Genomic DNA, 18,164 nt, shown 5'->3' with positions numbered 1-18,164 from the left:
TAAAATGTGCAGATATTATTAATATTTTCCTCTAAGATGTAGCAGAGTGTCATTATGAAGCAGCATAGAGTTTAAAACTGCAGAAAACTAATCGGTTATTTCTCAGGAGAGCAAACGGAGGGAAACAGACGATAAACAGTCAGTTGTTCAAGTTGTAAGAGAAGGTTTTATTACCAGTGCTATTTACATAGAAATAATACAGCCTTGCCCATTTCCCCCCCACCCTTAAATGCACACACACACACACACACACACACACACACACACACACACACTTTTGTATCCAAGAATATCTCAATACATCAGAAATAAGACACATTCTCTCTCTGGTTCTTATACAACGATCAAATGAAAATCATCTGAGAAGAAGAAACGCTTCGAGTTAACTCAACGTGGACGAACAGCGATGATGGCGATGGCGATGGCGATGGCGATGGCGATGGCGTCGTGTGGCGTGGAAGATAAAATGTACGGATGAAGAAAAAAATCAGGTCGAGGTTTTTTATTTTTTTACATTGAATCATATCAGCTCATTTTGAGGTCGACTTCCTTTCAGACGGTGTCTTAAAGAAAGGAGAATTAAAAAATAGTTTCTTTTGATGCTGACTTCTGATGACACTTGGCCCTGAAACTGCGAATAAATTATCTATTAGCATTATTTAGAGCAGAAAGGGAAACGCGTCCTCCGCGGCACAAAGCTGTCGGTGTGCGTGCAGCCGGACGCTCTGCTGCTGCTCTCAGCCCAGGTTTTTTAAATTCTGTGTGTTTTAAGGCCACTAGATGGCAACGAGTGCTCGGGAGCAGACAGAGGTAATGCCACAGATGTTGTCTGCCCCCTCTTTTGTTTTCTCTCTTTAGAGGAAGGAGACCTCAGCTGTTGAAGGAGATTCTCCATTATGGGTTCAATGTTCTTTTCAAAATCATTTCCATTAAAACATGTTTTTTAAAAGGGACAGTAACAAAGGGAAGGTCAGGTGAAGCAGTCTGCAGAGCGCAACTATCAGGGCCGGCTGCACGGGTGTGTGTGTGTGTGTGTGTGTGTGCATGCTTGAGTGAGTACAAGTGTCTGTATAATTGTGTACGTGTTGTGAATAATGGTATAGACGTCCTTCTTTAGCGCTATGATCAAGAACACTTTTTGTGCATTAACGGACTTATAGCTGAGATGTGTGCTTGAGAACATCAGTGCTGGTGTGTGTGTGTGTGTGTGTGTGTGTGTGTGTGTGTGTGTGTGTGTGTGTGTGTGTGGAGCAGCAGCAGCCTTGGATTTGACATAATGTCTCACGGAGGTGTGCAGAGTTTTTTTTTTTTCAAACCTTTCGTATCCTGATTGCCACAGAAGTGTTTGTGTGTGCGAACATTAAAGCGTGAATTAAAACCAGCTCGTTTTTTTTGGGTTTTTTTTTTTTAAATTTATCTTTTTTAATAAAACGTTGAGTGTGTTATTGATGGAGGGGGAGGTGGAGGAGCGACAGAAAATGAAAAACAAATATTTGAATTAGAAGCGACGGTTTGACAAAGAAACAGAAATTAGGAAAAAAAAAAAGAAGATGTGGTGAGAAATGAAGAGAACTGACGATGTCCCCCTTTGGCATTTCTCTCTAACGTGTTCCTATCAGAAGATGCCTTCGTTAGCGTCGAGGGGAAGGCCAGAAGCAATTTTTGCTGGGTGGAAATCGCAACGTTTGTTTAAAATAATTCAAGTCCAGTAATCCAGGAAGGGAAATGCTTTGGAGCGTCTACTGGGCAGCAAATGTGACTCTTTCTGTCCCACTCTTTGTGAAAGTCAGTCCGATTTTTAAAAAGTCCTCCTGAATTAACGAGGCTGACACTCAGCCAGGGACTCGTCCCTCTACCAGGCTGTGGTCTCTCCCATCTCCGGGCCTTGGTGGGACATGGGAGCGCTGTAGCTGGAGTTACTCGCCAAGGAGAAAGGAGGACTGGGTCCACCCCCGTAAGCCTCCCCTGGGACCGGCTGCAGGGAGCTCGGTAAGCCCGGCTCTGGACTCGGGGTTTCCGCGTGGGAGATCATGTCCGTGAACCTTTGGTCGTCTGATGGGTGGTGTCCGGATCCCTCCATGGCTCCGGGCCCAGAGCCCAGGATGTAGGGGGACTCGGCCGGAGACTGAGCCTGCGAGGACGGAGGGCCGTGGGGGAAGAAGTCGTAGTTGGTTCCTGGTCCGTAATAGTCACCTTGGTATTCTGTGGAGGGACAGAAGAAAACGTGGAGTTAGACTATCAGAACCTTCACAGTGAAAATGAGCGAGTGGACGCAGGTTTTATGTATCAGACTTTTTTTTTCACACGGCCAGGAACAAACACAGGAAGCAGCAGATGTTGAACCTCATCAGACGACATGCAGGAGATGTTCGAAAAAGGTTTTAGAAAGTCGCTGAGGAGTGAGACATCTCGCTTCTGTCTCATCTCTGTTGAGAGTTGCACACGAGCAGATCCGATCAGGCAGCAAACACAGACACGATTCACATCGAAGACAGAACCAGGCGTTACCGGTGTCAGTGGGTTAGATCAAAGATTCTGGTCCAAATCCCAACACACCTGCTGCTCGGTCGGGGATTCTCGGCAGCTAACTAGCTAATCTGTCTAGCTAACGTTACAAAGTTTTAACGCTTTTTGACGCAGTCGGTTCAGACTGACAGAGAAGGAGCACGGGCAGCTGACGAGCCTGTGAAGCGCTGCTAGTGTTCACTTTTTTATTTCAAGACTTGATTGATGGCGTGAATTTTGGGGAATGATTGTGAGCGTCCGTGATGAACGACAAAGGTAACGCAAGACAAATCTCCACAGCGGACGACGGCGTGCAGGAGTCTGTAAACACCGTCGACGACCGCTGATGACGTCCGCCGGTCTTGAAGGTTCGTTCAGTTTCACGGGGGCGCTGAGAAACGAGGGTTAGGATAAAAACTGGAAGTGGAACTGAGCCGTTGAATATACATAAAAACACCCACAGCTCCCCCACAGCAGCGAGCGATCCCACACACCTCCACCTCCACCTAAGTGGTGAAATTGATCATGTCCAATTTCCAACCAAGCGGTCTCCAACAGCCTCATTTGAGTGTATAAACAACTCCACACCTCTCCACCTCAGTTCTCTCGCCTTTTCACACACTGCATTCATCTCCCTCACTCATTCAGCTCGCAGCCATGCGTGTGCGCCTCGATGGATTCCCCCGCCAAAACTTCTGGATGTGGATGAGGAACTCCAAAATGAGATTCCAGCCTCCCCGCGGCTCCGTCGGGTCCCGCCGGCTGCACCGCTCTCCGTCACGTCTCACGCAGCCGCCGGCAAACGTCGCTGTCCTCCGCCTCGCCCGAGCCCCCGCAGATCACACTCCATTATTCCCAGCATGCAATTCAGTTCAGCGCCGCAACTGAGGGGCTATTTTCATTATCAGTTAATCAGATAATTGTTCTCCTGATCAATCGACTAAATGTCACAGCTCGTGCAAATCATCAGTTAACTGTGAACAATCGATCAGAATCATTCTGGTCAACAAAGATCATTCTGAATATTCAAAAAAGCGGATTTTTTTTCTGCAAATATTGTTAATTTAAATTTGTATTTTGTGTTTTTTTCTTTTGTTCGGAGTCTTAGAGAGAAAACTTTGAAAACTTTTTAAGAAATGACAGAATTAAACGAGAGAGAAGCAAAAATCTTCACATGTGAGGATCTGAACCGGAAACGTTAATGAGAAGAGAAACTTCACTGACTGATGATCAAACTGTCTCTGTTTTCATGACTGAATAAACTGAATATATTTCATATTACAATTCTGTTGGATTTCTTCTCCAGAAGCACAACGTGACCCTTCAACAGATTATCAGAACATTTTTCCAGTCAACAAATCAACTCATTGCTCTAAATTCAGGATTGTTCGATCATTCACTCCTTTAATCATTCACTACATGTTGCTAATTAGCTGCCGTTAGCTCAGTTAGCTGTGCAGCTAGCGGTTTCAGACAGGGAGCTGTCTGGGTGTCGGTGTTTTGGTGGCTAGCTGGTTAGCAACACAATATATATGTTTTTCTTCATATTTTGTTGTTAATTTAAGATAATTTTTAAATTGTCAACTAAAATTATGACATTTTGCACCTTCAGCGTGTCGTTATGTTCTTGTACATATCAGACAGACGTATCATTGTTTTGCTAGTTGTTGTTCTCTTTGTTAAATTCTTCATATACATTCATAACATCACACACAACTGCAGCTTCTTTATTCTGCAAATGATCCAAAACCTCTGAAGCCTTTTATACTTAATACTTTCACTAGAAAACACAGATGTCAGCTGATGAGCAGGATTCATCATCTGAGGACCATGAACACGTTTACACTGCAGAAAATTTTCCCCCAAGGACGCTGATGTGTTTCTACCAAAAGGACCAACAAGCACCAAGAAATAACTTCCTGCAGAAATATTGCTCAAATTCTGACAGTGTGCTCCGTCGTCTCGGGTCTCAGCCGCCTCAACAACCAACTGTCTTTCTCCTGGAAGTTACATGTTGTTGTTTAAATTTGGACCCGCAGCAGAAAAACATTAAGTTCTTCTTCGGTTCCTCGTCCCTGCAGAAAGTTTCCTGCATGGGAAACAAAAATTCCAGTAACTTATTTATTTATCTAGAGAGCTTTCAGGAGCCGTCACCTTCTTCATGTATCTGAGTGTCTAATTTAAATGTTGTTGATGTATTTCAGTCAGCAGGAAAGTGTTTAAGTCTATCGTGTGTTGTGTGTAAAGGAACCTGTGTCTGCTGAAACCACAGCTCTTCTCCTCCGAACCTTCTGACTGACGACTTCTTGTCTAAAAACTCTGTCGTGTTTTTCACTTCAAAGCGTCGCAGCCGACACGACGCCGTCGCGTTAATGACAGAACGCAGAGCGAAATCCTGCTTCTCACAGAAAATCTCCAGAACACACTGGGATTTACAATTATTCTCTCCATAACCTCCGACGCTGACTGACGTGTTGATACCTCTGAGAGGTTTCAGTGAATCTGGGCGCTGGCGTTTAACGTTCGACGTCTCGAGGTATTTTCACTCTCATGCATCCGACACGGCAACGTGTTATTTTCTGAGTCTAAAATCTAAACGCCGTCCTTCACAATCAGAACTCATGACAAAAGGTTAAAGGGTTCATTAATTACTTTAAAAATCTGTCACTTGTGTTCGTTTCTACACGTGCAGATGCTTTTGTATTTATGCACTCAGGTTTTATTTAACTCCTCTTTAATACGACACAAGTTCAAGGAAGGATTTAAGAATCATAAGTAACACGTGTTTCCATAATCTCCATCACTGTTTACTGGATCCGGAGCAACACAGAGTCTGTTTTCTATTAATTAATCTGATGCTTCAGACAGAAATCACAGATAAATCTAAAACCACCTGTAGATTTTTTTTAGTTTTGCTTTAACGAACCCTTTTTTTGGTTCCTAGCAGAGCGAACTAATCGATCAGCACCACTTTGACATCCACTCAGAACAAATTTAGAATTAATCAACGAACCAGCAGCTCTGTGTTTATTCAGTTAAACGTATAAAAACAAACAGTCTTCTAGTTTCTTCTTTTGGTCCACAGACTCTTTATAAACGGCCATAAATGACAAAGAGAAGCAGGAAGTCCTCACATGTAAGAAGCTGGAACTGAAAAATGTTTTAAAAATTACAGAAATGATTAATCAATTATTAGAAATAGTTTGAAACTAAATCTATTGTGATTGACTGATGGATTAGTTAGCTTAGCTTAGCACAAAAAGAAAGATTCTTATCTGTTTAATCCAGACAAAGAAGAGTGACGATTACAGTTTGTAGCTCTCCTCTCGGTTGTGTTACCTCCTCGAGACTCTGCTGCTGATCTCCTCTGTGCCCATTCTTTATGCTAAGCTAAGCTAAGCTAAGTCAAGCTAAGCTATGCTAACCAACCTCTGGCTGTGACTTTATATACAAGACACAGACGTGAGGATGGTATCAATCTCCTCTTCTAACATTCAGCAAGTCGACCAAAAATTGTAAAGATAAAAGTCGGGGGACGGAGGCCAGAGACCACTGTTCAGAGCTGCGTTTAACATTTGTAAGTGTTTGTTTTCCAGTTTCTGTTGCTACAAACACGGCTGGAAGATGTCTTCCTGAACCAACAACACACAGTGCTGAAGTTAAATTGATAACATCTCTTTGTCTGGCAGAAATGTACAGAACACGAAGATCCGGTTCAGCAACACGGATGAGAATCAGAACAAAACTGCACCTTTTTAAAATTCACACAGCTACGTGATTACTGCATCCATTAACATCCACGACCCTATAGACGTCTATTCACCCTCCTCTATATTCACCTTCCCCCTCGGCTCCACGGCCCCTCAGTGACGTCCGACCCGTTCTGTTTCAGCGGCACCTTGAACTGAGATCCATGTCAGACTTCGTGCCCCAAGATGTTGCTCTCACATGTCTCCTCTCGCACCATATGCTGCTCCTCTCACTCCTATTTCAGTCCGAAACAGGATGAATCAGGAACCAACAGGTTACATGTCATGGAATATGTTACAACAACCGCTTTTTAATTCACTGTCGGACACGCCGACGACACGACCGACTCGCTCGATGTCACAGACGGGCGCCTTGTTAGTTCAGGCCGACCTTGAGAACGAGCTGGTGCTGTGGCCTCTGAGTGTGTGTGATGGGGGAGGAGGAGGAGGAGGAGGAGGAGGAGGAGGAGGAGGAGGAAGGGGGGGCGTCGGCTCTGAACACTATAATTACCCTCACGCATGCAGACGCACTATACCACACACAGGCCTCCTCCCTGTGAGCAGCAGCACAGGAACAGAAGCAGGCAGATGAAGACGGGCCTGAGCTGCTGCTGCTAACTGCTGCTGCTAACTGCTGCTGCTAACTGCTGCTGCACAAAAGGGTGTGAGAGCAGCGAGTGGAGCGGGAGAGAATGAGGGGCGGCTGTTTTGTTCCCTTGACGGCTCTGGTCTCCCGTATGTTCAGAGCTCGAGGCCGACAGGTCGGTCCGTCAGGCCGACGTACGCGACAGGTTTTAATCCTCCGGTTCAATGTGAGGCTGTCGTCCCGTCACCGCAGCGTTTATTATCCGAAGCCCACTTGTCTTGAAATGATTTCTTTTCTCTTCATCCAGGCGACCGATGGAGGCTTGAATTCTCTACAATCCAGATTTTTGTGTGTGCGTTCGAGTGCTCTTCGTGTTGGTTGAAAGACTATTGATTCGAAGGTGCCGACGGCAGCTGGAGATGAAATTTCATCAGCAGCTCGTCGTCACGTGGAAAAAAACAACAGACTCACAGAAGCTTTCATAAGTCAAGAGCGACTAATATTCTTTGTCGACGATTTAAATCTAAGGTGAAATTTACAGTTAGTCAGTGATTTAAAGGAACAATTCACCCAAAAAGAAAAGTCCAGTCACTCTCTGCTCCTCCTCGTCGTGCTGATGGATTCTGATGATTCTGCCCTCTGTGTGTTTTTATTTCCTGACATGATCCTGATGTTAAATATGGATCACAGGTTTCTTGAGACCTCTTTTCAGTCATCGTTCTGAACAATTCTGAGGTAATTTACTTGAGTATTTACATTTCCTGCTCCTCTTTCCTTTACAGTAATTGTACATTCTGTCAAAGTACGAGGTTATGACGTGGTGTACGATCATTTCCCCGACAACGATAATCGTCGGGATCTTGTACGATAGTTTAACAGATCTGGCAACGCTGCGTGAAGTTCTGAAGCTTCACAGTAAAAACAGAGTCGCAGCGTTCTGATGAACAACTGAAGCAGCTGCAGACTTGATTTAAAATGTACAGAACAAACCAGGAAACATAAAATAAGATCTGCAGTAATTGTAGAAATCACAGAAAAGTCTCCAGAACGGGTTCAAAAAGATGTTTTTTTAACATCTATTTAAAAGCTGAATTCTTCACTGTAGCTGACCTAGAAGCGTCAATACTCCGATAATTAAACAATGTGACACTGATATCATATTTATCGTACACAGAGGACGTCTCTTACACTGTAACACAGCTCAGCACTGATTCCAGCTGCTTTGACTGACGAAGAAGAAGAAGCAGCAGTAACTGTTAGCATGCTAGCTACTAGCACAGCCTCCAGGAGGAGCTCCAGGCTCGATCGTCAGTTGTCATGGTGACCAAACGTCACGATCTCTGACGTGAAATGACTCCAGTAACATTTGTTAAGTCCAGAAGAGCCGATTTAATTATTTTATCTCCGTTCATGTCAGCCGGGCGCTAAACCGGAAGCTAGCCACCTCAGCCGACAGAAGTCTGAATCGAGCCGGACAACACGGAAGATCTGAGTATTTTTATCTCCAGGAAGTCGAGACATTTTGCCTCATTCGCCACTCAGCAGCTTTCACAGTCGCTTTTCTAGTCATGTGAGTCGAATACACACAAAAAAAACCCCACTGATGTCAAATCTACATCATCAGGAGGGAGGAGAGGATGATGACTGGATTCTCATGTTTGGGCGGACTGTTCCTTTAAAGGTCCTGGTCAGTGAATGCAGCACACTCCTCCACATGTTTCCTCCTCTGAACCAGCTGACAGATGTGGTTTCATGAGCAGTTTATCGCTGCAGAGGCTTCAGACTGTAAATGTTACAGATGTGTAAAGTGTTTTTTGACGTGAAGCTGTAAGTCTGTCTGCGTTAACATCTCCAGCACACTTTCATTCCTGCACAGCCTCTTTCCCCTCTCTCTTCCCATTAACACTACTTTTGTTGAATCTCTGCTCTGATGTGTTACTTTCCTCTCTCTTTCTTTCTCTTTTTACCCTCATAATTAGTTAAAGACACCAACGTTTTTTTTTTTTTAAATTTCTAAAGAGAAAATTAGCAACTTCTTTGTCTGAGAACGACGCTCGAGAAGTGAGCAGAGTTCTTCTTTTTTTAATCGAACGCTGTGACCTGTAAACGCCTCTGACGCTCCGTCTTGATTAAAAAACTTAAGAGACGCCAGACGAGCGACACCTTTTCTACCACAGAACGCCTCGAAAATCAAACTGGGCGGACTTTATTATCATTATCACTGCGGTGATGTTGAAGAATATAGACAAATTATTATTAATTACACCTCCTGAGCTTCTACGTCTTATAGAGTCTGATCAGACCACACCGGTTCACCTTGACCTCCAGGCTGTGTGATGAGCTGCAGTTTATGATATTTATGCTTGTTTGGATCCAAGATGGACTTCTTTTAATGTTTTCATCCATTAAACAAAAGTTTTTAAAGCGTTATATTCGAGGTGGAACAGAGCGAAGAGGGCGATGTAACCGTCGATGTCCAAACAAACCACATGGAGTCACATCAGTGTCAGATTCTGTGTTAATATCACAACACATGGTGATGAATCACATTCAGGAACACACTCGCCGTCACACGCTGGTGGTTTGATTTCTTACCTCCGTAGTAACCGTAGGCTCCGGGTCCTAAGATGTCCGGATCCTCCAGCCTGCCTCCCAGGGGCCTCATCCTCCTCGGGCCCCTGAAGAAGGCGTGCCGCCGGGCCCCCAGAGCACTCAGCTGCTTCATCCGTCGCTCTTTGGATCTTCTGTTCTGGAACCAAACCTGAGAGAAAACCGGACGGAGACAGACGGGTCAAAGACTTCTCCAAAGTCCCTCAATCACTGATTTCTTTATTTTTCCATTTAATCAAACTTCCTCCATCTCGTGTCGTCGTCAGATTCAGATTCTGATCACAATCGCTACCAGATTCAGGCCGCTGCTCTCCGCACGCCGGCAGAATTGAAAGCAGATTAATACGTATCGACTTGATACGAATCCTGATCGTTTCGAGGTAATTTCACTGATCTATTCAATTTCATGCTCGCTGTTACAGAGCTCGCGTCGGAGCCATAATTCACACCGAAGCTGAAATGCCGAAGTTTCTTTGACAAAGTCTGAAACGTTCCTCGAAAATAAGATCAAACTACGATTTTATGCAAACGACAGAAAGTATTGTTTGTGATTCCTCCGACACCTCAGTGACCTGACACACCTGTTCTCATGTTCATGGAGCTCAACATCAAAATGACTAAAAAATCAATAAAAACACAAAAATATCTTCAATAAATCAACAGTGTTGTTCATCTTCTATTCATGTGAAGCTGCAACTGCAACTGAACATTTACAGTTTCTTAATAAACGGTTTATAAAACATGTCATAAACATTAAATTACCATTTATTAATAATGTTATTATAAAATGCAGCAGCAGGCTGGATCAAAGTGAGGCCCGTGGACCAGAGCCGGTCAGTGAGGGGCGTTCAGTCGACTCATCACATCGTCAAAAATCTAAAATTATTTTCATGAATATATTTAAAGAAGCATCGAATTTCAGAGAGTCAAAAACGAGTCAAAGAATAAAAAATATCCTGATAATTAGGACGAACAGCAAAGTGGCATAAATATAAATACACAAGCTACAATCCTTCAATTAATCAAACTTCATAATTTCACCGCTTTTAAAATCAAATGTGAAGATTTACATCAACATCAACTCTGTGATGTCATCCAGATAACTTTTACAGACATCACATGTCACCAAACAACAAACGATGACTCAATAAAAACAGTAAAATAACTATTAACGAACCTCGAATGATCCACCTGTGAATGATGGTTATTGTAAAGTTGAAATAAACAGTCGGAGCGTCAGAAAGCTCCTCGGTGACGTTAAATAAACCGTCTTTGAAGACGAACAAAGGAGGATTTTTTTTTTTTTTTTTGAACTGGGAAACACACACACACACACACACACACACACACACACACACACACACACACAGCCGACACGCTGCCATATGTCGGCATTATGAGCACATAACACATCTTGTTTCTCCTTTTGCATCACTGCTGCATAATGATGTATGTTCATCCCCGGCTGGGCTACACCAGAGGCAGGATCCCACTGTGCTGCAGATTAACACACACACACACACACACACACACACACACACACACCTAAAACCACTTAGGCTCTGTTCTATGTGCTCCAGCAGCAAAGGCGACACCTGCTTATTGAGAACAATCGTCTAACTGTAGGGTACATTTTTATGGAAATGCTGTCGCTCCCCTCGAGAGAGCGTTGCTTAGGGATTACACACACATGCTGGAGACGCAGCGTGGCTCTCAGGGCTCCCCCGCGCTGAGAGCGATGGTATTTAACACACAGCCAACGAGCAGGAAGATGACGGGAAGGAAAAAAAAAAAAAAGAAAAGAAAAGAAAAGAAAAGAAAACCCACCAGCCTCCATTTTGGCTCCATGCAAACAACGCAGGGGTGGTGGGGACGGAGAGGGGACTGACTGACTGACTGACTGACTGACTGACTGACTGACTGACTGACTGACTGACTGATGGATTTATTGGCTGTTTGTTTGAGCTCCGTCGATGCAGGCCTGCGAGTGTGTGATATAGGCGAGGCGAGGCGAGGCGAGGCGGGCGGAGGGGCCCCCGGTCCGCTCTAATAAGCAACGGCAACGAGGCTGTAAGTGAGTAAGAGCAGAGAGGTGGGAAAGGGGAGGGTGGTATGTAAATCTGTGAAATCAGCGATAATTACAGTGAGTGCACAAAAAGCCACATCACAGTTGGCAGAGATGGTGCTAATCATCCTGACACAGTCTGCACCCAGACACCAGCGTGTGTGTGTGTGTGTGTGTGTGTGTGTGTGTGTGTTGTGAGTCAGACAGGGTCCAAAAAACAAAACAGTGCAGGCTCATGTTTTACTGCAGAACATGTTTGTTTTCGGGTGGAGGAGGTGGAGGGTTTTTTTGGGGGGGCGTTCCTCTCGCCTTTGGCAAAAACAAAACTAACCTTTCACTAATTTCACGGCTGCGCGACACAAACGACGACCGGAACAAAAACACCGGCTGCAACCAAAACATGTGACGTTACGTTTTTTTAAAGAAAGAGACGTTTCTTACATCCGAGCGTCGACAAATTGGATTAGCGGATCTTAATTTCAGAGAATAACTGAGCGCCTGCAGACGTGGAGCAACAACAGAAGAGCAATTATTATCAGGAGACTCTTTATAGTAACCGTGATAAATAGAACATTTATGGTTAAATTAATATTTATCAACTGTTAACAAACAATAAAATCCTTTATAAGTCATTCATCAAGCAGCTGGTTAACGTGTATATCATGTCATTCTTTGTAAATTGTAAAAAGTATTTATTTCACATTTTATTGTTTATTAACAGTGAAATAACAGTTAACTGATGTTTAATTAACTATCTGAGTGTCATGTTTGTGTTAATTAAACTTAAAGTTAATGTTATTTCACTGTTAACAAACAATAAAATGCTTTAAAAACATTTAAAAACCATTTACAAATAATTATAAACGACAGTTGCAGCAGTAAATGTTTAATAAAACATCTCATTGTTTGTCAACATTGAAATAACTATTAACTAATGTTTAATTAACTATGAAGAAGGAAGAAAGAAAGATTTTGTAATAACCATCATTATAAATGATACATTTTAATTACACTTAAGTTAATTCACTGTTAACAAATAAAAAAAATGTTTTTTACAATATTTATAAAGTGATTTATTTACAAATTTGCACCTGATGTTTATAAAACTTTGTTAACATTAATAAACTGTTAATGAAGCATTTGATTGTTTGTTAACAGTGTAATGACTATTAACTAATGTTTAATTAACCATAAATTCAACATCTATTATTGATTATTACTATTAAGTTTACAAAAAGAAGGAAAAATAAATTACAGGAAACATTTTATAATAACCATCATTAATAAATGTTATTTCACTGTTAACAAACAATATAATTATCTATAAACTAGATAAACTGATGTTTTTAATATCTGATTATTTGTAAATGATTAATAAACTCTGTAGAATTCATCTTTAATCATTACAGGGTCGACATCGTGAGGATGACGATTACAAATGTTTAATAAATGGGTTATAAAACATTTAATTGTTTTTATAACAGTGAAATAACTATTAACTAATGACAATCTAACAAGAAAGAAAGAAAGAAAGAATGAATGAAAGAAAGAAGGTTTATAGCAATAAATAATAAATAATAATGAAGCTTTTGTTTTGTTTAAAGTTAATAAATTGTGTTCAGTTCCTCTTTAATGATTGTTTATTAACAGCTGAATAAATGTTAACTCTGAAAATGTAATTTATTAATGATGGTTATTATAAAGTTATTTCAAAAACCTTCAGGAGTTTATCAGTAAATTATTTAACATATATAATCAATGTGTCTGTGAAGATGAGATTCAGCTGTAATGTTGGACTATAAAACTGTATTTAGGCAACACGCTGCCTCCATATGTGTGTTTGTGTTTTATATGAAACTTCTTTGTTTTTTTAGGATTTCTGAAGGGTTTTTTTTTTTTTTTTTTTTAATTATTATTATTTCCCATGAAAAATAACCAGGAAGCAGCTCGCGTGTCTGAACGTGCACGTGTGTCACGTCGTGATTGGACCTTTTTTTTCTCTCCAGCTGATAACGAGGCCTTCAAATTAACTCTCCATATATAATAATTAAATTATTATTAAGTCATTCCGCTGACTTATAATCCGTCATTTCTCTGTTAATTCGTCTTTGTCCGCCGGCTCGTCTCACCTGGATGACCCGCATGTTCAGTCCCGTCTCCTGGGCCAGCTGCTCCCGGATGTGTCGGGTCGGTTTCGGCGTGGCGACGAACGCGGCCTTTAACGTTTCCAGCTGCTTGGCCTTGATGGTGGTCCGGGGCCCCCGTCGCTTGGTCCCCGAGTTCTGCTCCTCATTCTCAATATTGTTCGTTTCCTTATCTGAGGACGTTGAATTGTCCGTCTCCTTTATGTCGTCCTGTATCGGGTCCTGCAGATCCGGCGATAAACTCCTATCCGTACACGACGACACTGAGGGGAAACAAACAGGAGGAAGGTCACGATCCGAAATGTCAGGGAGGAGGAGGAGGGGGAGGAGGGGGAGGAGGGGGAGGAGGGGGAGGGTGTGTGCGCTTTAATTAGGCCTTGAGATGCGCACAGGCGGACAGACAATACAGTTCACAAAATATTGACACACAAAAATGTCTCCAGTGAGATGTTTTCCCAATCAAATATTTTCTTTTCACTAAATCCGTTGTGCGTAAAAAGCCTTTTCATGCTGTGCGTAAAAGGCTTTTTTACGCAAAAATGCCTTTTACGCGCAACAAATTAGAGCCCGGAAACAGAATATATTAAAATGCAGGATTAAATCGCAGCTCACACGTTTGATTCTGACGTGTTACAATGAACATATGACAGCATAATGTTTGGGTGTGCAGACTTTCCCACCGGCGCGCTCCCAGCGGATCCTGGCGCACAATAACGCAGAGATGGAGCCATTGTGGAGAGAGAGAGAGAGAGAGAGAGAGAGAGAGAGAGAGAGAGAGAGAGAGAGAGAGAGAGAGAGAGAGAGAGATGGAGGTAAATATTGAAACCATTCACCTGACAAGGCTGTTGTGAAATTCTCTCCACGGACAGCTGGAGACGTTCAACACAAACCCCTGAGTCTCTCCGCCTCCACCCCTGCCCGCCTTTTGTCCCCCCTGAAAGACCGGCTGCCATTTTATACATCAGGTATTTGTCTAATTTTTAGCCGGACAAAAACAAACATCAAGGCCACACAGATGTTTGCTTTTTACAGATCAACAAACACACACACACACACACACACACACACACACAAACCTCACAGTTATCGTTATTGATTACCTGAGTTCAAGTTGACTTCCTTGATGGCCCCGGAGCTCAAATAATCTTCTTTGCACACGAACTTGTTCTCGTCTATCACGTAGAGCTCCTCTCCCGTGGACAGCTGCTTGTTACACACCATGCAGGTGAAGCAGTTCAGGTGGAACACCTTGCTGCGGGCTTTCCGCACCAAGTCGTTCGGCGAGATTCCCTGCAGGCAGCCGGCGCATTTCGTGCCAAACCTCCTGCGGAAAAAACAGAGGTTAAACGTCAAATTTGTGTTTTGTTTTGTTTTTTTTAAACAAAGAAAAGCGAAATGACACGTGAAGATGACATCAGCGCACAAAGAGCCGCCAGAGCGTCAGTTCGGCCAACAAACAGTAAAATAATATCATTGTTTTAATATGGTGGAATCCGATTTTTATAATAAAATGCGTTAACTATTATTCAACAGGATATAGATAGAAATCAAAATAATAATAATAATAATAATAATAATAATAATAATAATAATAATAATAATAATAATAATAATAATAAAGTGATTTTTCTTTCTCCAAATCCGAGTAAAAACCAGATAATCGTGTTTAATATTTAGGTATTAAATCATTTGTAAACAATATTTAACAATAACAAACAAAACAATAAATAAACTGACTGTGTTTGAAATCATTCAAAGGATTATTTTTTTTTAAAAAAACGTGACTTTTCTTTTATTAAAATTGAAAAATCCTCGTGCTCGTTATATTGATGGAGCTGCTCTGACAATAACTGCGCACACACACACACACACACACACACACACACATACAAAAAAAAACGTATTAGTGACAATCAACACATTGTAGCGTGGGGATATATTATGGGATTATGCAGAGCAGCAGCGTGGAAATCTGCTCTTAATCCATATTCACCCGCTTAAATACCGCGTGAGGAGACTCATCAATTTGATACACAAATACACCCCCCAAAAAAAATAAATCCAGAGTTCCTCCTGCTGCTGCGACAGGAGGAAGAAGAAGAAGAAGAAGAAGAAGAAGAAGAAGAAGAAGAAGAAGAAGAAGAAGAAGAAGAAGAAGAAGAAGAAGAAGAGTTTCAGCATGTGTGTCTGCTGGTGGTTCTGTATGTCTGGATCACCTGCTCGGGCTCTGTGGCTGCAGCTCCTGTTTGTTACCTGCGGTGCTTCCAGGCTCAGTGTGGAAGCATCACTCCTTTTGTTTTAACACTAATGTAGGCTTGTCTCTCCATTTGCAATGGTATCGCTCCACTATCCCCCCCTCCTCTTCTTCTTTTCACATGCACGGCCGAGCCTCCCCCATGCGAAGGGGGCACAACTCTACTTACACAACAAATGGACATATTAGGGTGATTACTGTTTCGCCTGGCTAATGGCTGGCCATTTAAAATCCCAGCGCTTGATGGGGACCTGCGGTAATATGATGGCCGAGGGGCCGCGCGGGGCCAATAATAGCCCCGTCCCGACAAAAGCCTAATGTGTCTTACATGTCATTAGACAATTTGGGAGAAAATAACTGACACATACAAATGAAAATGATGCTAAGAGAGTGCGGCGGGACAAACAAGGGCTTCACTTATCACTCAATTACCTGAAACACCTTTTTTTTCTTTTTTTGGGATCGTGAAGCGGTTAATAGCTGAAGGCTGCGCGGGGAAAGTGTTTGTCTGCATGTGGAAAATAGATTTAAAAAAAAAAACCGCTCAGCACGGGAAATTAAATCTGTAGCTGTCCCTTTTCTTTTTTTTAATCGCAGAGGCCAAATTAAAAAGGTCTCCGTCGCTCCATTATGTGGCCAATGTTTCATCATAAAGTCCTGCATTTTTCAAAATAAAGCACTTTTATTTTGACATTTATTCTCCTGGAAGCGGTTTTATTATTATTATTATTAAATTATTATTATTATTATTATTATATTATTATTACTATTATTATTATTATTAATATTTTTTTTATCCAGGCGTTAATAAATAGTTTGAACCTGTGACCCCTGAGCTCGCAGGAATTTTTAAGGCCTGATGTTTTTGATTTCTCCTCATTTATTTCGATATTTTCTCTCATTATTACGTCACTATAAATCTATTAAAAAATTGCGAGTATATTTTGCAGTCCAGCGTCTCTGTTACCTGAAAAAGTCCATTTTGCAATAGAGCTTCCCGTCCCTGGAGAAGCACTTCTCGGTGAGGTTGCAGTTGCACTCGCAGCACTGGACGCACTTGGCGTGCCAGGCTCGGTCCAGCACGTTGAGGAGGAACCGGTCCAGGATGGGCCGTTCGCACCCGGCACAGTGGACCATCATGTCTCCGGCCTGCAGGACGCCGAGTGCCGACCTTCCCACACGGACTGCGCTGCTCGGACTGGGGCACCCCGGGTCTACGCGGAACAACGTCTTGGCTCCGGGAGGTGTGCTGTCAGGCGAAAACTGGAGGACGCTCCCGAGTGACAATCCGCCCGAGCTGTGGTAGTCCTGCTCCGGCTCGCTATCCGTCCTGGCACTTGTCACAATCCACAATCCAGAGCAGAGGAGGTGGAGATCTCAGCCGCGCCAGCTGATGGACTGCGTAATGGGCGAACCGGACATGTTTTCTCACGCGCACACAGTTAAAACCTCATCATTCAAAACGTGTTTTATTTCTGATATTTCATCCCTTCGCTCCTGCTTTTGTTTTGGCTCCAGTCATTTCCTCCGGGCTCACCTCACGTCGCCACTTCCAGCATCACTGTGCCTGGGTTATCACGAGGTTCTCGCCAGCGCGGCGCGCGTCCTGCGCTCACATTGGATGACGCCCCTGTTAATTCCCGTGCGCGGAGAGCCAATCAGAAGGCAGTTGTTATGGTTACACGTTCATAGCTGTAGCCTCCGAGCACAACCTGAATCACACACGGCGCGCAGAGACACCAGGGCCGCGGATGCTGGGTGTTTCCAGAGGCCAGCTCGTGTGTGTGTGTGTGTGTGTGTGTGTGTGTGTGTGTGTGTGTGTGTGTGTGTGTGTGTGTGTGTGTGTAGGTCCATGGACACAACACAGACTTTATAGGAGGAAGAAAAAAAACAAACATCAGCTGCTTCTCAGGAAGCTCTGCACAAAACCCTTAATGCAACATTTAGATCGGACCTTAAACTTGAAAGTTCACCAAAAAAAAAAGAAGAAAAGAAAAGAAAAAGAAAACGGAGCAAGGTTAGGAAATACCTGCAGGACCGGCGGAGGGAGGGAGGAGGGAGCTGGATGCATGTGAATGGACACACTGGGAGTGGGAGTAGCCGAACAAGAGGCTAATGCTACACAACCTGATAATGGCCCTGTGACAAAAAAACCGCTCCTGCATCACAGTGCGTCCGCGCACCGGTGGAGAGGAGGGAGCCGCGGGCCTTTTCTCATGCAGAAAGCTATTTACAGGGAAATGCGATGGAT

The 18,164-nt window shown here is 43.0% G+C and overlaps 1 protein-coding gene across 1 annotated transcript; it reads right to left on the bottom strand.

Moving 5' to 3' along the window:
• Positions 1-480: 480 nt before the first annotated feature.
• Positions 481-17,873, bottom strand: lhx5 (LIM homeobox 5). The gene is made up of 5 exons (XM_037117047.1): positions 16,881-17,873; positions 14,760-14,983; positions 13,645-13,922; positions 9,436-9,601; positions 481-2,202 (listed from the first exon to the last, which is right to left on the bottom strand). Exons 1-5 carry the CDS (start codon positions 17,051-17,053, stop codon positions 1,853-1,855), a joined length of 1,191 nt encoding a protein of 396 aa, XP_036972942.1. The 5' UTR covers positions 17,054-17,873; the 3' UTR covers positions 481-1,852.
• Between the last annotated feature and the right edge of the window lie 291 nt (positions 17,874-18,164).

The sequence above is a fragment of the Acanthopagrus latus genome, chromosome 12 (assembly GCF_904848185.1).
Source record: "Acanthopagrus latus isolate v.2019 chromosome 12, fAcaLat1.1, whole genome shotgun sequence".
Taxonomy (NCBI): Eukaryota; Metazoa; Chordata; class Actinopteri; order Spariformes; family Sparidae; genus Acanthopagrus; species Acanthopagrus latus.
The sequence above is the reverse complement of the archived record's forward strand: the minus strand, read 5'-3'. Positions and strand labels throughout refer to the sequence as shown.

What these genes read in the sequence shown, in the direction of transcription:
- lhx5 (XM_037117047.1), bottom strand. Translation starts at nt 17,053, where the DNA reads ATGATGGTCCACTGTGCCGGGTGCGAACGGCCCATCCTGGACCGGTTC. An exon ending in TGCAAAATGGACTTTTTCAG is followed by an intron (nt 14,984 to 16,880) that starts GTAACAGAGACG and finishes TTTTTTCCGCAG; the next exon opens with GAGGTTTGGCACGAAATGCG. An exon ending in TGAACATGCGGGTCATCCAG is followed by an intron (nt 9,602 to 13,644) that starts GTGAGACGAGCC and finishes GTTTTCTCTCAG; the next exon opens with GTTTGGTTCCAGAACAGAAG.